Raw genomic sequence first — 23,769 nt, 5'->3', positions numbered from 1 at the left:
TCTCCAGTGATTCCCCCTCGCTGACGTGTCACACCTCATGAAAATATGGGAGGGATCATTTTTATGAACACTGTCACAGAAAACTAGATTGAGAGATCCTAAAAGATGCATCATTCACATATCCTTCTTTGGTCCCCTCCATTGGTGGCAAGGATGTGTTTCTATTTAGTTTCATAAGCCATTTAAGCCCAGCGTTACCAGGGCTCTATAAAGAGGAGATATCTGCAGCATGGACTAATGGAAGCAATGCAATAAGTACCAGGGTTAATTAAACAACAACAGCGAAACAAACACTATTGTTCTAGCTTTCTAGTGAGATTTTATGTTGTGCTGGATGATAACATTTCTCTGAAATCTTTTCAGTGTAGGACTTATTGCTTAATACTGAGGTTTCAGAAAAATCAAGATTGAACTCCCTGTACTAAAAGCTCAACAAATGTCTAAGAATGTATTATTGCCGTAATTGAAAGGAAAAAGTAACTTACAAGCTTTTGGACCAAGAAAAAGTCTTTCTTGTAGATTGCAATGCCTTTGTTGAATAGCTTTTTTTCTGCAACTTTCCACTTGTCTGATCCTGTAGGTAAAAAAAAAAGGTTGTAATTGAAGTCCATGCAATTTCAAATGTTCACTCTTCCATGTACCTTTTCTTCATGTTTGCCTTAAATAAGACCAATACAGACATGCAAGGGGTACAGTCTCTCCTCACACCTATGCCAGCAAAACTGCAGACTGCTGTTAACATCTCCCCTACAGCTTCACTTCAGCTCTCCTCTCATCACTTCTTGTGTTAGATCTAGTGCTCGTCACCACAGGTTAACTTGGGTCAGCTTGCAAAAACCACTCAATCAGATGAGCTAAGATGTTGTCCAACCAAACAGCAAGGTGAAGAGACACACTTTGCAGTGGCCCAGTCATTAGATTTTATAGAAGAGAAATGGTGGGGCAGGAGAACAGGATCTTCTCTTCTAGCAGAAATCAACTGTACTTGAAGATTTATTTCGTCTCATTCCTCAAATATTCCTTGCCTCTAATAATAATAACATTTTTGAAAAATATCTTCTTCCCTTACAGATATTACTCAAGTAATATTTGCCAACCATTACAGTAGGAGAGTGTAATAATGAAGAAATGTGTGGCGCCAGCTATTATGTCTCTCTACCACCTTACATCAGGTCTTTCAGGTGTCCTGGGTCACTACAGATGACTGAAGTTAGTGGCTGACCATTTTCTCATCAGGTACAAGACTACATAGGCAGTTTATAGCATTTAAATTTTGCAGAAATACTGACAGGCATCAATAGTTGGCTGAGGTTTGTTCAGCAACCTTGAAAACTCTTCCCATAAAACCCCTGGCTTAACTCCACCCTGGAAACTCATGCTAGAGAGAAAGTGGTTCTGAGGCTACCACAGCCTTTCCTGTACGTACTAGCTATCCTTCTGCATTCTCTGTGGCTTAGTGCAAGGGACTGCATTCCCTTTTCCCCCATAGAGGAAATCAGAACACATACACATGCCAATACATACATGCACATGCTGTGAGAGGTGCAGTGTTTCCTACATAAGTGTCATAATCTGCACAGGCAAAATTTCTGGCAAGCCATCATTTGATTTACCAGAGAGGAGTGGTCTTTTAATCTTACTGTAATGTTACAGAGTTCCCCAAAATGTCAAAAGAGGATAGAAAAGTTCTTGTATGATAGGCAGGCAGAATGGATCTATTCTGGTTAACAAACCTGTGTAGTGATAATCTGCCAAAGGGTGGGTGGGTGGTCGCACTGGTCTCTTCAACAGCAGCTTGGTCAAAGCATCCTAAGATAAACACAGTAATTAATGTTTGGGATAGTAAAAACAAAGATCAGGCAATTGTTAATCCTCTCCTGGGTTAATCGACCTAGTCTCAGGGACCACAGGGCAATAGCACACTCAACACCTCTTCACATCTGTGAATTCATGCAACTACCACAGCACTGGGAGACAGCTAACTCCATAGACAGAGACCATGCAGCAGTTACCTCTTTCACCAAAGGCCTATGTTACATTCTCACATCCAAAAATGCTGCCTGTCTTACACATCCAAGTCACTGTGATCTGATCTCACTTAACTAAGCAGTATTTCAAAATAAAAGTCATGTGACTGAAAGATTCTGCACATACACAAAAAACCCCACACATCTCTCTTTGCATTTAAACCAGAAGTACTTTCATAGTGCTCTCAAAGGAAGGAGTCATGCTTCCACTGGCAGCTTAAAACACCTCAACAGTGAGCTCCTACCATCAGGGGCAGTCCTGCTCCTCTCTAATGCCAGCAACAGCATTCATGACAGTGGTCTGGTTCTGGAAACTTACCTAAGCAGCAACCTAACACATACACAGAAAATTTCCTTGGTATTTCTTCTCTTCTCTGATGCAGGTCAATGCAGTCTCACACGTGCCAGGGGATGGGGAAACAAGCAGCCACTATATCCCATATGACCTTTCTTCAGTATCCTTCCTGACCACAGGGCTTATTTATGCCAGGTTAAATCAATCACAGAACTACAAAAGGATGACAACTCTGTGCCATTTGCTATGCTCTGCTCTTTGATATTATCTCTCAGGGTGTCAAAGAGCAATAATGAAAGTGTATCATGTCTTATAATACTGACATAAAATTAGCAGCACAGCTGTTCTATAAACACATGGGAAATTTAAATGGTTAAGTCAGAACAAAGAGAAGCAAGACACAGCACTTTGCCTCAACTTCGGCCCCAGCCTCTTATTTTTCCTTCCAACACGACAATCTTCCAAAGAAGACAATATTTAAGATTAATTTAGCATTCTCAGTTCACTCGCCCTGGTAGACTGTCAATGTGACTGTTAAAGAGCCAAACATGCCAAAGCTGGAAATATAAAAGATAGTAAGTGAATGTGGCACTGCATATCAGACAGAACCCACCTTAGGGACATCCAAGGGACACTAAACAGTGAGAGCCAGATGCACAGAAAGGAGTTTGCAAAGCTCTCCCCTCAGGAATGAGAGGTTACCTGACCTTAACATCCTTGACAATGAGGTGAACAGTTGGTAAGACTCACCAGAATGCTTCCCTTTGCTTCATGTAAGAAATGCAATGCCAGCTCCTGGTTGGTTCCACCCCCAGGAAAAATGCTTGAACAGGCAGCAGCTAGCAGGTTTTCCACTGTTTTCACAGGAGTATGAAAAAAACATTCAGATAAGATTAAAACGAAGTTTCCTACAGGACTTGCATGATTTGTTACCTCTTTTGAAGGAGGACTAGACATAACAAAGCAAAACTCTCAGAGAAGCTGAATGTCCTTGCAAATTTATCTGTGCAAATTTGGACACAAGAACTCACTAGACCACAAGGTTATGCAGCACTATACATACATGGAGTTTCTTACAAATCTCTCTCCTATAATGTCTTCCCAGCTCTCTTCATCCCAGAGATTTATTGAATCCCCACCCCTTATATTGTGAATTTCCATTTCACAATACCTCTCTCATCATAATGACTTCTTCCCAGCCTGCCCACTACCTCTTCCCTTCAGGATTTATACAGGTCACAACTCATGCGCAACAACAGCAGACAACTGTCCAGGTCTGCTACCAGCTGCCACAACTCCCACTTCCTTATCCTGACTTCTGTCTACGACTCATATTTTCCAAAATACTATTATGTCTAGAACATCCCTCAAAAATACAGAAGTTGAGTGCATGTGGCTTTCACATTTTAACAAAAACAAGGAAGATGTTCTGAGCAAAAGGCTGGAAACAAACTGTCCCAGAGTTTTATCTCAATTAAAAAAACCCCAGTCCCACCAACCTCCCCCTCTCCCACACATGCAACCTGATAAACAAGCTTTCCTCCGAAAACTGCTTTCATGACCACTCAAACATGTCATTTGACTGGCAGCTCTGAGACATTTTAAATTGTACCTACAGTACATATGTGGTTACCCCTACAACCGTTGTGACAATTCAGTCCTGTTTACCACCCTTCCACCTTCTTACCATTCTCCTGGGTGACTTTATTGGTTTCCAGGTCACCCCACGGCTGCCACACCAGCTCAGCTTTATGTTCATCAACTTCTGCCAGAGATCTGTCTTGGAGCGATGGGATTTCTGCTTGAAAGCGAGAACCTACATTTATTCGACTGCAGAGAAGGAAAAAAGTCATGGTCAGGCCCCCTTTACAATATCCAGAAAGTCTCCATCTCTGCTAGAAACAGTATGAATGAACAAATGCAGCAGGCTCTTGCATATAACACCAACTGTGTTAATGGTTATGTTAATAGCAATGGCTCAAAAGTTGAGAGGTTTTACATCCATTACCAGTTTCCTTTGTCTTATCAGCAATGGTTGAGATTGTATTTAAATTGGCATCCCCTAATAGCTGCTCAAAGAACAGTTACTACCTTCCAATATTCATCACTTTTTGAGAGGCTGTTGCACAGACTCCTGTTATGGCAAGCTTGCTCCTCAGGCTGAGACAGGTGAGCCTGGTTTAAGTACTAATGTTTTGTCAGCCATAGACAGAACCATATCTGGTCCAACTTCCCATTCAAAGCAGGATCAAAATTGGTCCTTTATTGTCTTGACACAAGCCACTGTCTTCTAGATACTTTTTCTAACAACTGAAACCAAAAATATAAACCAATGAAAGCTGTACTGCTCATTCTGTATCAAAAGCAAATCCCATTCTTTTAGCGGCAATCTCATACTTTTGGATCTGAATTAGCAGACACATTTTTCACTACATGCAATCCACAGAGCAGTACACTTGCTTTAAATCAAGTGATCATCCACAGAGATTCCACTCTGTACTAGCAAACACGACTGTGTGCACAGATAGATAAGAACTGCCACTGAATGCCTGCTCTACCAGACTTTGAGGTCTGGAAGTCTACACAAAGAGCACAGCAAGCAGTGACAGCATGAATGTCCTTTGTCATTGCTATGCATCTCAGTGGCAAAATACACCGAGAAACAGCAGTAGCTATACAAACTCAGTGTAAAGTAAGTCCAACGACACTTTCTAAGTAACACTGAAAAATATGCATGCAATCCACAGGTCCAGAAGGGAGAGCAAAAGAAATGTCCAAACTAAGCTAGCAAAAAAAAACCTTTGGAAAACCAAGATATCAGAAAATCAAGATATTTGAAAACAGCTGCTGCTCAGACCACTTATGATATAATGAAAACCTCCTATTCTGAAATAAGGTATCTATACTTAATGCCAAAGTTTTTCCCTTTCAGATGTCAGTCAACTAGCATCACATTAGTAGCTCCTGAAATAGTGAAGTATATAGAAATAAGGGGTTTTTGAGAGAACAGATCAAGCAGTGCCCACAAGATGATTAAATTCCAGAGCTGCTTCATTAGAAATAAGGTAAAATTCCCTGCCCAGGACAACATTTGCTTAATTCTCAAGTCTTGACTTGGTTCCCTCCACAGCACGAGGGGAAGCACAAATACCAGAGCAAAAGCATGATCAAGCACAATAAGGAATAGTAACAAAATCATCTGAGAAATGCCAGCCTCCAGATTTTTCTGGTCCTCTGCTATTCTGAAATGATCCCTCCCCTCTACTCTGCTCTCCTGAGACCTCACCTGGAATACTGTGTGCAGTTCTGGTGCCCTCAACTTAAGGATGACATGGAACTGTTGGAGCAAGTCCAGAGGAGGCCACAAAGTTGATAAGAGAACTGAAGCATCTCCCCTGTGAAGACAGGCTGAGAGAGTTGGGGCTATTCAGCCTGGAGAAGAGAAGACTGTGTGGAGAACTCATAGCAACTTTTCAGTATCTGAAGGGGCTACAAGGGAGCCAGAGAGAGACTCTCTGTTAGGAACTGCAATGACTGGACAAGGGGTAATAGGTTCTAACTGAAGGAGGGGAAGTTTAGGTTAGGTATTAGAAAAAAGTGCTTTCCTGTGAGGGTGGTGAGACACTGGAACAGGCTGCCCTTACCCAGGTGGTGTTCAAAGCCAGGCTGGATGAGGCCTTGAGCATCCTGCTCTAGCGGGGAAGTGTCCCTGCCCAGGGCAGGGGGCTGGGACTAGATTATCTGTAAGGTCCATTCCAACCCCTAAAATTCTGTGATTCTATGTCTATTATGAAAACAAGAGTTTGGAAAAGGTGTGAGGAGCCCTTGAAACAAAATGCATACAACCCATACAAAAATCCAGAGAGATTTTTGCAGCTCTTTCAATAGGGTGTTTTGAAGTCCTAGAAGGCTGTGGTATCAAAGGAAAGAAAACAGGTATTATTTTCCGTTATGGAAGGAGGAGAAGCAAAGACCTTAATTCCCTCTTTTCTGCCTAATACATCATTTTCGTACCATCACTAAGCATTTGCACCATGAGATGCCATGTGTTGGAAAAGCCTGCATTAAAAAAAAACCAAACAGCTGACTTATAACACACATAAAAATAGATTTTACAAACTATTTCTTTTGCTTCTTTAGCAGATCCAGATCTACTTCTGGGGAATAGTTTATGGTTCACATGTAAACAAAGAGATGCAGAAGTTAACTACCCTACACACTTGTTCTGACTTTACCCACTCAGCAGCAGCTCAACAGCGATGGGGTGGGATGACTACTTAGGCAAGCAGAATCTGCTAGATGTACAGACTGATGTTAACTTCCTCTCAGGAGGTGATGGCACGATGATACCCAGCATGACAAACCTAGCAGGGAAGTTTTAGACAGGCTGACAAATACTACCTGTCATTTACCAAAAACACTACTTTCGATACCTGTATCTCAAATCACAGCCATGGGCAGGGAAGAACTAAAGCAGTTGAAAACGTCCCATCTCTGATGCCCACGGTTGGGCAGGTTGATCCAGGTTTCAGGATCTGCTTCTCAAAAGCAATTCAATTTTAAATGCACACTGTAAGTAGAACATGCATGAAGAACAAAGAACCCCAAGAAAACCTCAAAGTTTCGTTCTGAGTGTGCTACAGGTACAAAAGTCTATTTATAATGCTATATAGTATTCCATCTTTCCTTCACTTGCCCTGTTCATCTCAGAATGAAAAAGCACAATCCAGACAAAAATAAAAAGCAAGAGATTTCATGTGAGACTGAGAAGACCTTGCTAAAACCCAAAGCAAAGCAACTGCCCTGGTAAGTCAGCCCCCCCTTCCAGCATACTGTGATGGACTGCTGAATGATGTTCATGTGCAGTCTTCTGCTCACTGTGATTAGTATTGCTTACTGTTATGGCATGCAATTTCACAGAGGAGCAAAGGGTTATGGATTATGCTCCGCCCTAGAAGGGATGACTGCTGGCAACTGACACTTTGCTGTCACGTGGAAACTGATAAAATGGCTGCACTGGAAAAACTGCACTGGAAAATGCCGAAGATTTTTTGTCCCAACAGAGACTCCTCTGACCTCACTTGTGAGAAGGAAAGAGACAACTGGAAAAGCTGGAGGGAAAGAATGTGGGCCCTGAAAGAATATCAGAAGTTACTTTTTATCTTGAAACTAAACCTGGAATATGACATCTCTGAGCTAGTAAAACCTAAGAATTACACCATGTACCTGCAATGCCCAAATAAAACCAAATTTCTACTGCAAGAGTTGACCTGAGTAACCTGATGCAAGCTGGCCTGTTTATGAACCTCCAGAGGTTCATTCAAGCTACATTATTCCACTATTCCTTTACTGATGAAGCCTAGATTTCATTACAGCAAGTGCCCTTGTCTGTAAGCACCAATGGTACACCTGGGATGCTCAGTGGGCAGCTGAGTGTGGCAACATCCAGAACTGAAGTTGTGAATTGGGAAGGCAACTCATAGCTGATGCACTACACCTATATTTACGACCGGCTAGCTGAGGGGTGACTTTAAGACTCTGAAGCAACTGAACCACAAAACTAGGACACAATGATCTGTGACACCAGCTGCCTATTATACCACTTCACAAAGAATTAAGCTTCATTATCACACTTCCTATTCCAAACCTCTGCAATGAAGTGACCTTTTGAGAAGCATTAGCAGAAGGCTTGGCAAAGCACAAGCAATTATGAACACTATTGGGTAATCACATGTTAAGGACAACTTCTGACAGTCAAGACTACAAATCAAATTAAACATTTTTTCTTTCTTTTATTAAAAAGTACTTTCTGCCATATTTCCTTTAAGGAAGATATGTCTACATAACTGACCACAACAGTGCTGCCAAACTAGCCGTAGAGCAACAAACTGATTACTTTATTAATGTAGAATTGCACCATGTTAACTCAGCATGGTTAAAAGTTAAAAGGTATCTACCTGCACAAGCATCTGTTCAGCAAGACCTATGATAACAACACAACTCTTTGCACATAACTCCCTTTTGGCAAAAGGAAGCGTACTTACATTACTAAGTTACTGTAGCTTGAAATTTTCACCAACATATTTGCAAATTTACACACGCAACTAAGTTGCAGCTAACTTTGTGTCATTAACTTCAGCAAATTAAACCAACAGACACAACAGCCAAAGATAACTGCACTATAGAGAGGCCAAAGATCAAGACCTGGGAGGAGGGGAGGGAGACAAAAAATATCTGTTCAAGACGTTCCCCTGGATTAGGGTGAAACGAACCGGGAACAAAAAAATTAATTAGGCCATTTCCAAAACAAATTTAAACACCACCAAATGTGCTTATTTCCTTGAATGGGCTGAGCCTAGAGATTTGCAAAGTTGACAAGAATAATCTGGGTTCATGCACAATTTTAACATCTGCTCAGGATGGCCTGCTGCCACAATTGCAAAAAACTGAGCTTCAAACAGGAAGGTAGAATGGGAAAAGGGCAAGAAATAAACTGTCAGCAAAGACTCCAGTCCATTTTTTAAATATAAGTTATTTTGGAAGAAAAAGCAGAAGAAGCCTGCTATTTGTATGGGGAGACTTTTGAGTTAAGTATCTCAAATGTTACAGGATATATTGCAGAGTTAGAGAGGAGATTCCTGACTGCACAGTGATGCAGAACCACGTGCGTGTCCCTATCCCGTATGGGTGTTTCCATGCCATGCAACTCCATGATTAGACTTTGCAAGAGTTCATTAACCTAGGTATAATAACAAACTGGAGCTATCTTGCTGTAGTGCTGCAGCGCAGAGCTTGAGCTGATAATACTCCCAAAGGCTTTGAAAGGGCTGTGTAGAGAGGTTTGCTACTCTGCTCAGGTTTAGCAGGACTGGCACTAAGCCTGAACTCACAACTCCAGCTTCAGGATCTCCAAACTGTGTTCCCTAGTGCTGCTATGTAAACACGTGTGAGCTTTCCCAACATACAGCCAGCTAAAAAAGACTAATGAAGCTTATTAGCTCAGGGCACACACCCCATATGCCACTGTCTGTAGTGCTTGCAGACTGAGCTTGCGCAGGAGGGAACAAAGTGTTCACAGTTACGCTGCAGCTACAACACACTGCATGGATAACCTGCAATCTGATCAGTCCATGTGACAGCTAACTACAGTTTTCCATGCTGCATTTTGTCCTTTCTCTAAAGGAGCATTATCTTCCTGTTCTAAAACAAACATAGAGCACACAAAGAAGTGCTCGTATATAACAAAACAGGACAGATTCATGTTTAGTTAACTCATAGCATTTCAGCCCAGAGACAGATAAGCCATAATAGAAAGCAGTTAGTATCACCACAATTACAAGGTTTGCCCAAACAGTAATCATATTATGGAGTAATTTTTAATAAAGACAATTACCAATCACGAATAGGAATAGTTTTCAGGCTTTCAAGAGATACACTGGTTATACAGGAAACAGCTTGAAGGTTTAAGAAGAAGAAAGGAAGCACATTTACTAAGAGACTAAGAATCCATCAGGTACTTACGGTTCAATGCTAACTGGAGTGGCTTCCCCCACTACTGTAAGAACTGGAGGGGTAACTTCTGAACTATCTGCAACAAGGAGAAAGAAATGCTCAGACAGCTCAACCTCCCATATCTGTGATTTACTTTTCACACAGCAAATCTAATCAGAGCTGTCCATCTCTCAAAAAAGGTACCCAACACACTAAAGGAGTTCAAGATGACCAAGATTTCCTCCCCCCAGTTCAAGACAGTCACAATCTGCTACAGAGGAACTGACTTTTTCCTTCCCAAGAACGTCAGCAGGGGGTGTTGCAGATTGCTTGCGACCGCATCTTACATCCATGCCCTGATGGAAGCAACATTGCATCTCCTCCATCCCAGTTCCCCAGACAATCATGAAAGACCCCATTCCACATAACTACAGTTCCTAAAGGCATGATCTTACTCCTATTGCTCTACAGTTCCTAATCACAAATCAGCCAAGAAAGGAAGGATGAAATGAAAACTTACTTGATCTAAGCAGAGTTCTGTGAGCACTTTTTGGAGTCACTGGAGGTGGAACCGAATGACCACTTGAAGACAGGATAGCGTTAAAATACAGCCCAGATCCTTCCCTCACTGGACTAAGAATTGGTGGAGGAGTGTAAGGAGGTAGCTCAAAGTTCCTATCCGAGGGATGATCTGCCAGACGGACAGGTGACCGTAGGTGGCTCTGATATGGAGTAATGTTAGAATAAACGGGTGGTGCAATAAAGGTGCCAGCTTTTGGTGGTATGAAGAGTGGCTCGGGTCTTGGCCGCTGCTTTGGTTTTCGGGCAAGGCCCTCTGCTTCATCCTTTGGAACAGCATCTTCATGCTATTAGAAAAAATTTTATTTTAATTTTAAACTTAAATTAATTTTCAAATCTCAGGTCATTTAAAAAACTACAGTGAGATGAAAACATCCTTTCGTGGCAGCTCAAAATCTGGATAGAACACTTGGAGGGTGTCTCAAAAACGGAAAGAGGAAGAAAACAGGGGATGGAATGGACACAGAACTATTAGGCAGCAGCACTCGCTCTGTGTGATTATGAAGTTATATTTTACAAGAACTACACATACATCTGGTCCAACCTTCATGGTAGCTTTACAGGAGGACACAAAAGCATAGCAGAACCCTGGAACACCAGGGTGACACCAAATATTGGTAAGTGATCAGAAGACAATGTAACTGTATTTAATGACATGGTCAGGCATTTAATTGCCTCCTCAGATGCCTACCCTTTCTCTGATATTTGAACATTCTGTTGTACTTCTGGACAGTAGAGAGAAGATAATCAACCCATCCCACTCACCACCACCACCACACTGCAGGGGAACAGTTAAGTACCAACCTTCAGAATCTCAGTAGGAGGTTTCAAGTCCGTAAGAATAAACCTTCACTTTGGATTTTATTCATATACAGAGCTATGTGCACCACTTACAATTTATTGGTATCTATGTATGTATGGAGATAGCACTATTGACACAGACTATTATTCTAGTGTTATTGCCCATCTGGTTTTATTTACTGTTTAGCAGTGGGGCAGTGCTTGGCTGTACTAGCATTAGCTGTAGGTTATGAAAAGCCAGCAATGCCCAAATATATGGCAATATTACGATGAAAAAAATCTCCAGACTACATACATTCCAAGTTCAAGCCTTGAGATCAAACTACTTTCATAGAAAAGTCTACGGCTAAAAACTGCATAATTCAACCTAACAGATCTGGCTCATCTTTGGTTTCTTAGTCTATCCATACCTGATTTGAGGTTTCCAGGTTAGAACTACGATTAGATCGCCTTCGAGTGACTATCACAGAAGGCTTGCATTCACAAGGAGCTCGATCGTTTGTTTGGCCTCTCAGGAGCTTTCCATCATCAGACTTTTCCTTTTCAAGGCTCTGAAAGTCAATTTTTCTCACTGGCACAGACACAGGAATGATAAGAGGCACGAGGCTGTTATCCTCCCGTGCTTTTTTGGGAGCTGGTGAAGAACTGGCGAATTCCACAACACTTTTTGCAGGTGTAGTTCCTGGAGCTGCTATCAGCACACTCTTCTTCTCCTCTGAAGTATCCATTTCCTAAGAAGAAAAACAGATTCCTAAAAAGTTCTGTAGTACTTACATAGTAAATCAGATGATATCTCAGTTTCAGTCTGTATCAAGTTTCTCAATGCAATTTGCAAGCTGAAATGGATTTGCAAGTGTCACTGGAGGAAAAAGAATACTTCACAATGTTACCAAAATTTTATGGAATTACTTGAGGATTGCCTGTAGTCTCAACTGCTAGAATACTTATATACATCATTGTTAAGAACTGTTTCACCACTTATGTTTTAACATTTTATTTTCCAGATGAATTTGTGCCCTGCTGTATAACTTCTAACAAAGGTTCTTCAGTTTTAGTGCTTTAGTAATGTCAAAAGCTGCAGGTTATTAATTTCAGGGAAGACTGAACCATGAAAATATTTTAATTGAATCTCTCACACAAAAAAACCCTAGAGCTAACTTTTTGCTGCCTCTTTTTTTCTGATTTACAGGACAAAAGCAATTTACTTTATTATAACTGAAGCCTTTAATTTTTATTATCTAACCAGGCTTGAGTCTGTTTTGTTATCTAACCAGGCTTGAGCCTGAAGGACTTTTGCTCAGCAGAATCAACAAGCCATGAATGGAAGACACCACTTCTTGCATACAGTTTCCATGTCTGTTTTACTCATGGAAAACTCAGAAAATTGAGCTCCAAGGAGACGGGAATGGAGGACGAGTTACTGAATATACACATGGATACTGTAACACCAAATGGCTTCAGGCACTGCCAGCGATCATAGATTTCTAGTCCTTCGAATTACTATTCACACCTTCATTCCACTCTCAATTCAAAAGTCAGCTCACTTAGAAGCCAGATGTTAAAGTACAACTTTCAAAAACACCTCTCTCCAGGGATGTAAAAGGCTTTCCTGAGTCCTGATGAAGTGCAGTGTAGAAGCTGTAGAAGATGTTCTGAAACACCAAAAGGAGCATCTCCCCAACTTCAAGCTCTGTTTGGAAAGCCTTTGGATAGGATTAGGTATGCAAGTCAGAGCCACAATCTACTGAAGAATCTACATGAACAGCTGTGTTTTTTAGGTAGAAACTAAGGCACATAATCTCTCAGGTATGACAAGAGGTCTCCAACCTGGATTTCCAAAATTTTGCAGAGATTTACTGAAGCCCTCAAACAGAACCTATTGTGTGTCATTCTGAGTACCTAATCCCGATTAAAAAACTAGCATAGGCAGGTTCTGTTCTAAGGGTTCAAACACATCCCCAGTCGTTTCACTGTGGTCATGGACTGAGAAAGCACTTCAGCTTCACTGATGAGTAAGAGATCATGTTCCAGCTGGCCCATGAAGGGTTCAATCCATGGTAGCTATAAGGACACTAGGCTGAAGTCCCACTTTGCTATTGTATTTGTACTGAGGGAAGCACAACCATCCTGTCATGACATGCATCAGTTAGAGCCTGCACACAGTGCTCTGGTCTCTCTTCAAATTAGAGTCCTGGTAATTTTCGTTGGTTTTAAGAGCAAACAGGTCCTCTCTGGGAAACATTAAGCCTTCAAAATGAGACAGGTACCAAGCCTGAGCACATAAAATCTAGCATATCAAGAAGATTCAAGACTGCCTCCTTCCAAGACCTTTTATTAGAGTAGGGCTAAGTGTGCACAGAAAGGTTTATTCCATAACTGGCACTGCTGACTGTTTCTTCAGAGACTGTGGATGTTTGTCCCTTCTGCACAATGCTGAAACACACAACTGTAAAGTCACAAGTGGCATCTGCTGCCCCAGACTGCACTTCAGGAGACATGAATGAGCTCTGAGGACCTGCCTTCACTCCAGGCTGGTGACAACCACCATACAACCACAAATTTCGGATTTGGAGGGCATTCATCAGGCTGACAGACATGTCACTAGGAACCGCTACCTCTAGTCAGTAACAGGCTCTTGTAAATTTCTGTAGCCTCCCTCTACTACTTCAGGAAAGAGAGACTGACAAGGATGCCTTTTACACACATGAACTGGTCATCTTCTGGAAAGAGACATCTGTGCCCCCTAGTTCTGTCTCTACCTGAAGCAGCAGCTCACACGCAGCCTCACGCTGCTATACACAGGCCTCCATTCGTCAGGGAAATTGATGCTGTTACCACTTTATTGCTGAAGCTAAGTTAAACACCTGGGATAGCTCTGGGGTCATCTACTGGCAGCGAGATCCACAGCAGATAGCTCTGAACCATTGTTTAGAGCACTGCATTTACATTACATTCTTTAGACTGCTGCCAAGAAAAGCCTTGGTTTTAATCAGATCACTTTTTTCCACCTGACTTAGCTGTTACTAGTGCAAGCACTCTAGCATACTTTCTGGGTACAGCAATAGAACAAGTAATGACAAAGTGAATTTGTAAACAAGCACCAATTCTGACCAATCTACAAGCCTCAGGTACTTCCTGTGTGCTACACATATCTCTGTAGGTCAACAGACATGAAGTAATTTCCTGACTACAAGGAGACAATTACGGCAGCTAGTCACACAAAAGATGTCACTTTTCTCTGGCTGTATTATCAACCAACCATGCTTCTTTTATTTTCCAGACTGGAACGTAACCAGCAAAGTACTCTCCTCCTTAAAGATGGGAGAGATGACCACTTCAAGAGAAAAGAAGAAGAGGAGACCTGAACAGTAGTGGAGACAGAGAAAAGGCACACTGAGAACCAACAGTTAAGACATCCCTAAAGATGCACTGGTCTACACCAGAGCTTTTCTGTTCATGAAAGATCACACACACCTGAGATTTACTAAGAGAGGACATGACTAATTTTGTAATTAAGCTATTTGTTTTGGATCCCTAAATTGTTTCTTGACTGTTTGTTCATTCTCAGAGGTAAGCAGAAAGTAGTGTGAACAAGTGTCAGGGCCTTCATTTGTAGAACTGCTAGGGGATTTTCAGCTAGCTCAGCATCCCTGTTGCAGAATTTGGGGCAGGATTGCTGCTGGGTAACACCAGCAAGTGCAACTTGTTGCACTTTCAGATTCTTGCATAAATATTGAGGAATGAACAGTGATCTAGTGTCCTCCAGGACACACATAGAAACCCATCAGACATTCTGGCATTGATCCTATCAATCCCTCAAGCTGTTTCTAGAAATTGTAGAATTCACAAAACCCAACTGCACCAGCTGGATGAACTGTTCCAAGACCACTGCTGTGATCCCACAAGAAACCACACCAGCCTTTTTAGAAACACCTGCCCATACAGTGCTTTCTACCATCCTTCTGTATGACCTGCATTAAGTAGAGGCAGCTTCTCTCTGCAGTAACACTGAAGCTTTTTCGTGAAGGTGCTGAGTTCAGAACTACAATTCCACAAATAAAACTTTTTGGTTTTTCTTTTGTATGTAGCAGCTGGTGCCTTACCCCCTGTGCCAGGGGAAAGGGGCCAGGTAACCAACACCTCTGTCTCCCTTCCATAAAGGGGTATTTAAATCCAAACACCCTTTAAAATGACTGTTTCAGATTTGAGAAAAGTTTTCTGTACTATTAAAGACAACAAACCACATGTCCTTTTTGCCTATAACAGCTATTTGTGAAATGAAACCATAAAATTAGGTGTTTAGAATTTACTGCAGCCTGTAAGCAGCAATAAGCTTGCACCACCTGAAAAAGGCAGACACAGGTGACAGGCAGCTCTGGTGTAAAGCATCAGTCATGACACTGCATGTAGACAGATACTGCTGTCCAGAATACTGTTCTTGCATAAGGTGCACATACCTATATTGGAATGGTCAAACGACTGATTCAAATGCATGTATCTCCTTTCATCAGTGAGTTAATTCTATGGCCTACACACTCTTCACATAATCTATGCTAGGCTTCTAGATTGTTTACAACACAAAGACACTAGTAAGAGAAGCAGAACCACTCTTGCCCAGTAAACGTTTTATTTTTCTCCCTCACATGATATCCAACCCCTTAAAGATGTAAAATCCATCAGACCTCAGGTACAAATTTTAATATCTTTCAAAACCTCATCCTGAAAGCCTGAAGAGACCTAAACATAGCTCTTCTGCTGGTGCCATCATGGAAGCAAACAAGCTGCTTGCAGAACTGCAAAGAACAAAAGAGCATCTCTCAAAAGAGTTCTCTCTTTGGACTTTGCATTATGAATCAAGCAGCAAACAAATGTGCCTTGAAATGTCCAATTTTCTACTTCAGCTCTCATCAGGGCCTTTTCTAGATGCTCAATTTGCTTTTTCTTGCCACTCTCTCGGTGATCAGAGTGCAATGTGAACTGTAGGCCATCTGCAATATAACCACACAATGACTGGCAAAGTATGGGCAAATAGGCCACACTACTGTTTTCTATCACATCTGCTTGTTCAACTGGAGTTAGTGGAAAAAGGATTGAAGGCAGTATCAACCAACAGTCACTGTCTGCTGTCTGCTGTGCAAGACATTAAGTAGGCTATGGATACCTGCTTCTTTGTTTATTAGTTCAGTTCTTTCACTCAAACAGCACATTCCTCTAAGGAAAAGATGGGAAAAAACCAACATCAGACAGACTAGGAAAAAAAATTATGATGAGAACAAGACAGGTAATAAAATGCCCTTCACTTTGTTGTCTGAATGGGCAGCAACTCAACTGGAAAAACTGCAGGTAAAAGTGGCTCATACTGTATCACCTGTATTTCATCAGCCTTTGGCAAGAAAGCTTCCAAGGAAAAGTGTATGGTTACTTCTCATGAGAGGCACTCCGTGAAAGATTGGTCAAACCACAACTGTTTCAAATGCTGAAACTGAAAAACTGGCAGGTAAGCACCAGTCTTCCAACAGAAAAGGAAGAGAATGTTAAAATGGTAAAAAGACACCAAGCAAACTGCTTACACCTGTCATTACCTTGGGGCCTAGGCTGAAAACATCTATGTTTTGAAGTCCCAGGCTAAAAATCACATTCAGTGCTAGTGGAATAGAACTGCTGTTAGGTGGTTTCACTGCACTAGATCTCTGTTCTCACACATCTAGGAACTACAGCAGCTGAGCCTACATGCCTGCACTCCAGAGCTGCCCTTGCTGTACACCTCAAGATACCATCCTAACCCACATATGTACCTAAATTCCTCTCATTTCAGCCCTATTCTGTAGTCTAAAACATGCTATATTGGTTAGGATGTACACCTTACCTTCACATTCTGAAGAGAAGCCAGCTCAACAGCTTTTTGGGCCAAAGTCAGCAAATTGGCTTCTTGAGAACCACGCAGTCTCCGGCGGGTACTCTGAATTACACCACCTCTGACACCCTGAAAATCGTTAGTTGTCTGAGTGTTTTCTTCAGCTGCTGCTGCCTGTTTCTCCTCATCTCTACCATTATGGGCTGTGGTTTGCCTGTCTGTTTCCATCTGGCACTGCTCACTATTGACCAGGACATCCTTCTGCCCATCATGGTGTGAATAGCTACTTTTGTTGTGGACCAGTGATTCAGGTGGCTGCTGTAATGGGACCTCTTGCTGATGTGTTTGCCAGTGATGCAGAAATAAATTGCTATGTTGTTCTTCTGCCTGCTTGGAAGTCAACACTTCTGCAGATGTCAGCAGGACACCTTCTTTGGAGAGTCTTCTTGACCTTCTTGGAAAGGGAATCTGGGTCTGAGGTAGCACAGTCTGTTGGTTCTGCTCTGTTAATGCCTTGAATAGTTCCTGGTTCCTCTCTGTTTGCTGTAACTGGTGTGCCATCATGTGATGCTGAGGGGCTGCAGCTGCCACATGTGGCTGTGCTATGGAAGTAGTTTGCTGCAGACCAAAGGCTTGCGTGGCAGCCTGTTGCTGCTGCTGCTGAGGATAGAAATTTTCAAACAGCTGTAGCTGGGGAAGAGCTTGCTGTTTTTGTTGAGCAGTAAATGCTGGACTGGAAGAGGCTGGGGCTTCTTGAAAGACATGTAACAATTCAGGAAGACCTTGCTTTTGGCCTTGGTGACCAAATGCAAGTTGGAAAGGCTGCAATGGCAGACTTTGATTCTGCTGCTGCTGTTTCTGCATTTGATGAAAAGAATTCATTTGAGCTTGCTGTCTAACCAGGGCTTGCTGTTCTAGCTGAGCCTTTTGGGACATCATCTGCTGGACAGCATCTCCATATAAGTCCAGCTGTGACACAAACACTCCTTTCTCTTGATTTCTTTTAAGGGCTTCTGGGTGGCCATAGAAGCCTGGGGCACCAGCATTGGAGTGGGGTCCTTTTGGGTTGCCCCCAAAAACCATATTATGGTTCCACACTGAAGGTGGAGACTGCCAGTGGCTATCACCCCTCTCTGGCAACCGGTTTCCCATTAGTGAATTCTGCCATTTGACAGCTGTTACTGACTGAGGCATCATCATTGATTCTCCCCTATCTTGATTGTAAACAGAGTTCATCAAAGCAACGTTGTTGGGTGCACTTGTTAATCCTCCTGTGTGAGACATCTCCATAGTTTGGGAAACTGGTATATTCCCTCCGTGACCATAGTACTGTCCTTCCTTAAGCTGCTGCTGTGGTTCTTTTGACGACACAGCTATTTCCTGATCATTAAAGTAGGCAACTCGTTTCCCAGTCTTTTTGCTTGATGACTTTTGATGAGCCTGAAGATTCATGGTTCAGTCTATTCTCCCAGATGCACACGCTGTATTTACAATCCACCCATCCCTAAGGCTGGGGGAGAAAAGGCACGAAAGTTTCTCTTTTCCATTCAGTTTTAGTAATAAAGGGCCAGAAAGAAGCCCAGATGAAAGTGCATTCACTTCCTTTTTCTTTGTGTGCTTCTCACACTTTTCACTCTTACACTTTGTGGTTGAGAGGTCAGTAGGGTCCACTTAGTTACAGGTTCTGAAACAGAGAAGCAATTGCAATGAATCATCAACAGACATAACTGCCCTATAAACGCTCACACGATAAGCAACACTGTGTATGTCTTCCCATGAAATGAAGACCAGAATAATACGTGTAAGAAACAATAGATATGACCTGCTATAAGAATGTAAAACAAAACAAGCTGCATGATGCAACTCCCAATGGCACACAGACTTCTGACTCATCACATAAGCTCATCCTGAAGGTTTTTCTTTAAACTCTCTCTCTTCTGGCCAATTACTTCTATGTCTTCCTGTAGACAGACTAATCTGTTTCTGATCTCAACTCAAAACCACAAAACCAGAAATCCTCATTGCTTGCCAAAAGGCCACATTTCCCAAAGACCTTTGAAACAGACACATGTACACAATGGCTGGAGCCAAAAACGCAGAAAGATGCTCAACTCAGTGTTCTGAAGGAAAGGGTCAGGTAGCGGCCCACCGGTCACACACACACACCCTTCAATCACTGGAGCTGCTTTCCCATTAAGAACTGTCCACCAAGCATCCAAGCACTGAAGACAGGACAAGGCCTGTTCAACCTGTTGCGCACTCAGATGCTTTCTTCAACAGCTGAAAGCGACTGCTCCTGCTCAGGTCACACTCAAAGAAAAGCAATTCAGGCAGATTGTTACAGCTGCTCCCAGACACCAGCAAGTATCTGTTAGTGTAAAGCTACAAACATGATAGGAGAAAGCCTATCTGGAACAAGTAGCCTAGGACAATTGTACCCTCCTATCTTCCTCTTCCTCGGGGAAAAAAAGCTACGCACAAACTAAGAGCCTAGACTGCAGGATTAAGGTCTAATGTGTTAACACATACACTAGTATTTCTACTAGGACACCTAAAACCTTTTAAGATGTTTAGTTTTAAATGTAATTAAATTCTTAAACTACTACTAACGCTCAAGTTAAGTGTAGGTCTCTACTATTATCTTTTTCAGCATGCACTCCATTTCACTGCAAATCACACTGCCAATATATTTCAGAAAGATTATAACAAGTTGTTAAACCTCTATTCTTATTATATCCCTTCCCCTGCATAATCAAGTTTCTCTTGAGTGAAGCTGGTAAGACAAACACACACATTCCCTCCAATGAATCCATTGCAATCCATTTATCTCTCTCTAAAACGTAAGATAAACCAAAATTATATAGCACACTGAAGTCCTGTAACCTGAGCTTCCTCTAAACGGATTGTCCTGGGCTGCAGTGTGGGGGTATCCAATGGTATGTATTCTATTGTTGCCTCCACAAGCTGTTAAAGCAGGTGGGACAGTGATCGTTATCTCCTCGTCCCTGATGGCTCCCCCAGGGGCTGTCCCAGTTTAATGGGCTGTCAGGGATCCAGGCATGCATAGAGTTACTTCGTCCCATTGTGAGATGCTTCACCCCAGGGGGGGAGCCAAGCATTCCCACTTGGGGGTGGGTGGGGGAGCTAAGCATTCCCATATGGGAGGGGGGAGCCGAGAATTCCCACCGGGATATAAGCTGGGGGTTGGACCAGCACAGGGAGCCCTTTGCCTGCTGGATTCCCAGAGGACAAGAGCTGCCACTGGACCTTCGGGAGAGGACCGGATCTGCGGGATCACTGCTCCAACAGACCATTCCAGGAGGACTGCAGCCACCATTTCATCAGACTACTACCAACACCATGACTGACAGGGTTTCAGGTTACTTTCTGACTCTGTCAGTGGGGTTTGCTTTCAAACCAGCACACGGATATGGATACAGTGCAGGTTTTAATACTGAGGTGGGGTTGAGAACATGATGAGGAAGAAAAGACAAAGTTTTAATTAACTTACGCAACTTCCACCTCCGAGGCCAAGCTTGGCTTCAGTGCTACTGGAACCATGGGAGTGTGTTTCAGAGCGAAGTGACTCATTTCCTCAGGCTGCTGCATAGCTGTTCCCACACACTGCCTCCCCTTCACCCTGGCTACAAACTATGGACCTCTGCCACCCTGTATCACGGAGCCAGGGTATTCCTCCCTTCTCTAAGCACAACATCTTAGCTCATTTTCCAGGCCTCTCTCAACAGGATGAAAATAACTCTAGGAGAAATTATGGACACGTGAGATGGAAAATTTTCTCTAAACTGCAACTAGTACACAAGCGAAGATTTCAAAAAGTCAGTCTTTCCTATTTCAAAACTTCACTAAGAGAGGAAAAAAAAAAAACATCTTACAGCAGGAAAATGAATCCCTGGTAGCAAAAATTACATAGAGGTGGAAAGGTTGCTGTATGCTCTGCTTTCCCAGCCCAATCAAGGAGAAAGGTATGTCTAAAATATCTCCCCCTTCCTGCCTGGCAGCAGCTTTTGAAGCCCAGACTCAAAGTTGGCCAAGTTAGACAAGGTTCCTTCTTGTCTCATCCTTTGATCAAGGTGCACGAACAATGTGGCTTGTCTATGCCCCCAGGAAACTCAAAGCAAGAAGCTTTCACATGCTACATTTAGTGCCGCTGCCCATCACCAGGGGAGGTGTGAAAGGCTCCTTCAGATTTAGCCACTAAATGGTATATATCAAGTTGAAGTGGCTGAAAAATGTTGCATTCAGTTTTTGAGTAGGGCCTGGAAAGTGAGTAACTTAATGCTCGAAAGGTAAAGCTTCTGAAGTCTTGTTTTTCAGGTATAAAACCCAAACCAAACCTGCACACTCAGGGCCTGTCTGGCTCCTGCACCATTGAGCTGTGCTGAAACCCAGAGCTGAGCATCTAAGGATGCTTCTATGCGCCATCCCCACATCCCACCCTTAACTGAATCTATGTCTTTCAGGAGCATTAATGCATTCTCCCTTATTGCTTTTTGCAGCACTGCAAATGCATCAGAGTTAACAGCTCAATAACAGTAACACAATACCTGAGGTAATACTACTAACAGTGGTTTCTGACCTAATCACAAGCTATTTTTCTCGCCAAACTAGACAACCTTGGAGCAGTTTTCCTTCCACTGATGCTTCTATGTGTTTTTGTATTGATCAGTCACATAATACCAATAAAAGGAATGCAACGTTTTCTGTATACCAGAAGATATTACCATTAGATCAAATTTTAACCTGCCAGATAGCTTTCTGAAGTTCTGCCGTAGATTTTCTACACTTTGAGGAAAAATAGAACAAAATTGTCCAAAAGCTAGCATGCAACTTGAAGTGTTCTTGTTTTCAACCCTTTAAAAATAAACAAACCAAAAACCCACAACAAACCAGCCCAGAAATTAAAGGAAAAGCCCCATCAAAATAGTTGATGCTGTTCTTAGTGGTGGTGGCTGAAATTTGCAGCTACCACACATAAAAGTATCCAGAAGACCTTAGCAAGAGGACTCAGGCTAGTGAGAACGCACTGCATTAGCACAGCTTTCCAAACCTCCACTTGTGTGGACTTTGGCTCTGTTTTTACCATTACTAGATAAGAAGCCACCAGCATCACAAGGCCTGACTCAGACCAGTTTACAGCAGCATGAATCTGGGAAGGAGTTCTAACAAAAGTATTAAGATGCAAAGTTCAGAAAGAATAAGGTCAGAGATATCCTAAAGGAGGGAAAGGAATTTGTACAACTGAAGTTGTTCTTCAGCACAAACCCAGGACAGTGAAAAGGAAGAGGGAAAGACATTAAGGTACTTTGACCAAAACACGCTTACTGAACATCCCAGTTCTTCCAGTTACATGCAAATTCAACTAATCCTAACTGAGAGATCACCACAAGAGGATTTAGTGCATCCAGTATTAGATAGTAAAAGAAAACATCACAAAATTAGCCTTTCAGAAGTTTCTTTCTATATAGAAAAACGGCAGAAAAATACCTTGTTTGTCATCCTTATGATCACAGTCCATAGTTTAAACTGCAGTGATAAATGTTCAAGTTGCAGCATGACTATGCTTCAGGAAAGCTCACACTTGACAGCTTCATTGGATGAGCACTGCTGGCTCTCTGACTAAGCTGGCTTCCCTCCCTGAGGTTGAAGGATGAGCTCACACTGCCATCATCCCAGCCAATTACCAGCTTTGGGGGTTTTTTTCGCTTTTGTTTTACTTTAATTTCAGGACAAGAGTCAGCCTGCAGTAGCGCAGTAAAATGGTAACACACTTATACGCTTCAGTGTGCTCTGGAGCAGTACATCCCTGCCCATTTCTTACCTTTGAATAAAGCACAGAGGCAGTTCCAATACTGTAATTCCCAGAAGATACTGTGTCTTGCCTCCAAGTATACTGAAGTGTTATGAAACCTTGCATTGCTTTTACACTGCACAGAGAGAAAGCAGAACCTAGCATCAGTATATTTTGTTTTAATAAGTAGGATTTGGCATGCAACATCTTTGGTTATTTTCACTACCAGGAGCTTCTGGCATGCAAGAACATCTCTTGAACTTTCTTCTAATGAATATGAATTGTACACTGCCTCCTCTAATACTGTAAATTTTCAGATTTCTATGGAATTTTTCATATTTAAAGGTTTTCTCTTCTAGTCTAAAAAGAATGACAAATAAGATGCACATATACCCAGTGTGCACATATGCAGTATTTTCTGGAATGAAAAATACGTAAGCAAAGACACCTATGGCACCTTACTGAGAAAAGTTAGAGTTAGCATTTTAGCAGACCCACACTAGTGTGCTAGAGAAAATATCAAACACATAGATAAAACACCATGAGGCTACATTTCTGCAAAGCATCCCAAAGGACTTACTTAAGTATACAACAGGACAATGGAGGAGTGTTTGCCTGCCTCCAGGATGCTGGTCTGAAATTGCAAAGTACTTTTAAAGCAGAGATATCTGAGGAGTGCAGGGCACAGGCACTCAGAGCCACTCACTAGGCTGGTACCAGCCCTGAACACCCACCAGCACATTTTACTCAACTCAAAGTAGAATAGTTTAGACATCCCTATACATTGCAACCATCTTGTCCCATTTTATCATTAGCCTGGAGAGTTTTCTATAAAACCTTAATTAAAGATTATTTCATTTAGGGGACAAATTTTAAAAACTTCAATTGCAACCATTTAATAGAAAATACTAAT

The 23,769-nt window shown here is 42.1% G+C and overlaps 1 protein-coding gene across 1 annotated transcript; it reads right to left on the bottom strand.

Annotated features, from left to right (window-relative positions):
* Window positions 1-485: 485 nt before the first annotated feature.
* Window positions 486-18,593, bottom strand: ELMSAN1 (ELM2 and Myb/SANT-like domain containing 1; the record flags this gene model as incomplete). The annotated part of the gene is made up of 8 exons (XM_009079313.1): window positions 17,060-18,593; window positions 11,604-11,924; window positions 10,334-10,679; window positions 9,844-9,910; window positions 4,010-4,152; window positions 3,073-3,176; window positions 1,734-1,809; window positions 486-574 (listed from the first exon to the last, which is right to left on the bottom strand). Coding segments are annotated over exons 1-8 (2,586 nt in total), but the record flags the coding sequence as incomplete, so codon positions are not given.
* Window positions 18,594-23,769: the final 5,176 nt, after the last annotated feature.

Source organism: Acanthisitta chloris, unplaced genomic scaffold (assembly GCF_000695815.1).
Source record: "Acanthisitta chloris isolate BGI_N310 unplaced genomic scaffold, ASM69581v1 scaffold13847, whole genome shotgun sequence".
NCBI lineage: Eukaryota > Metazoa > Chordata > Aves > Passeriformes > Acanthisittidae > Acanthisitta > Acanthisitta chloris.
The sequence above is the reverse complement of the archived record's forward strand: the minus strand, read 5'-3'. Positions and strand labels throughout refer to the sequence as shown.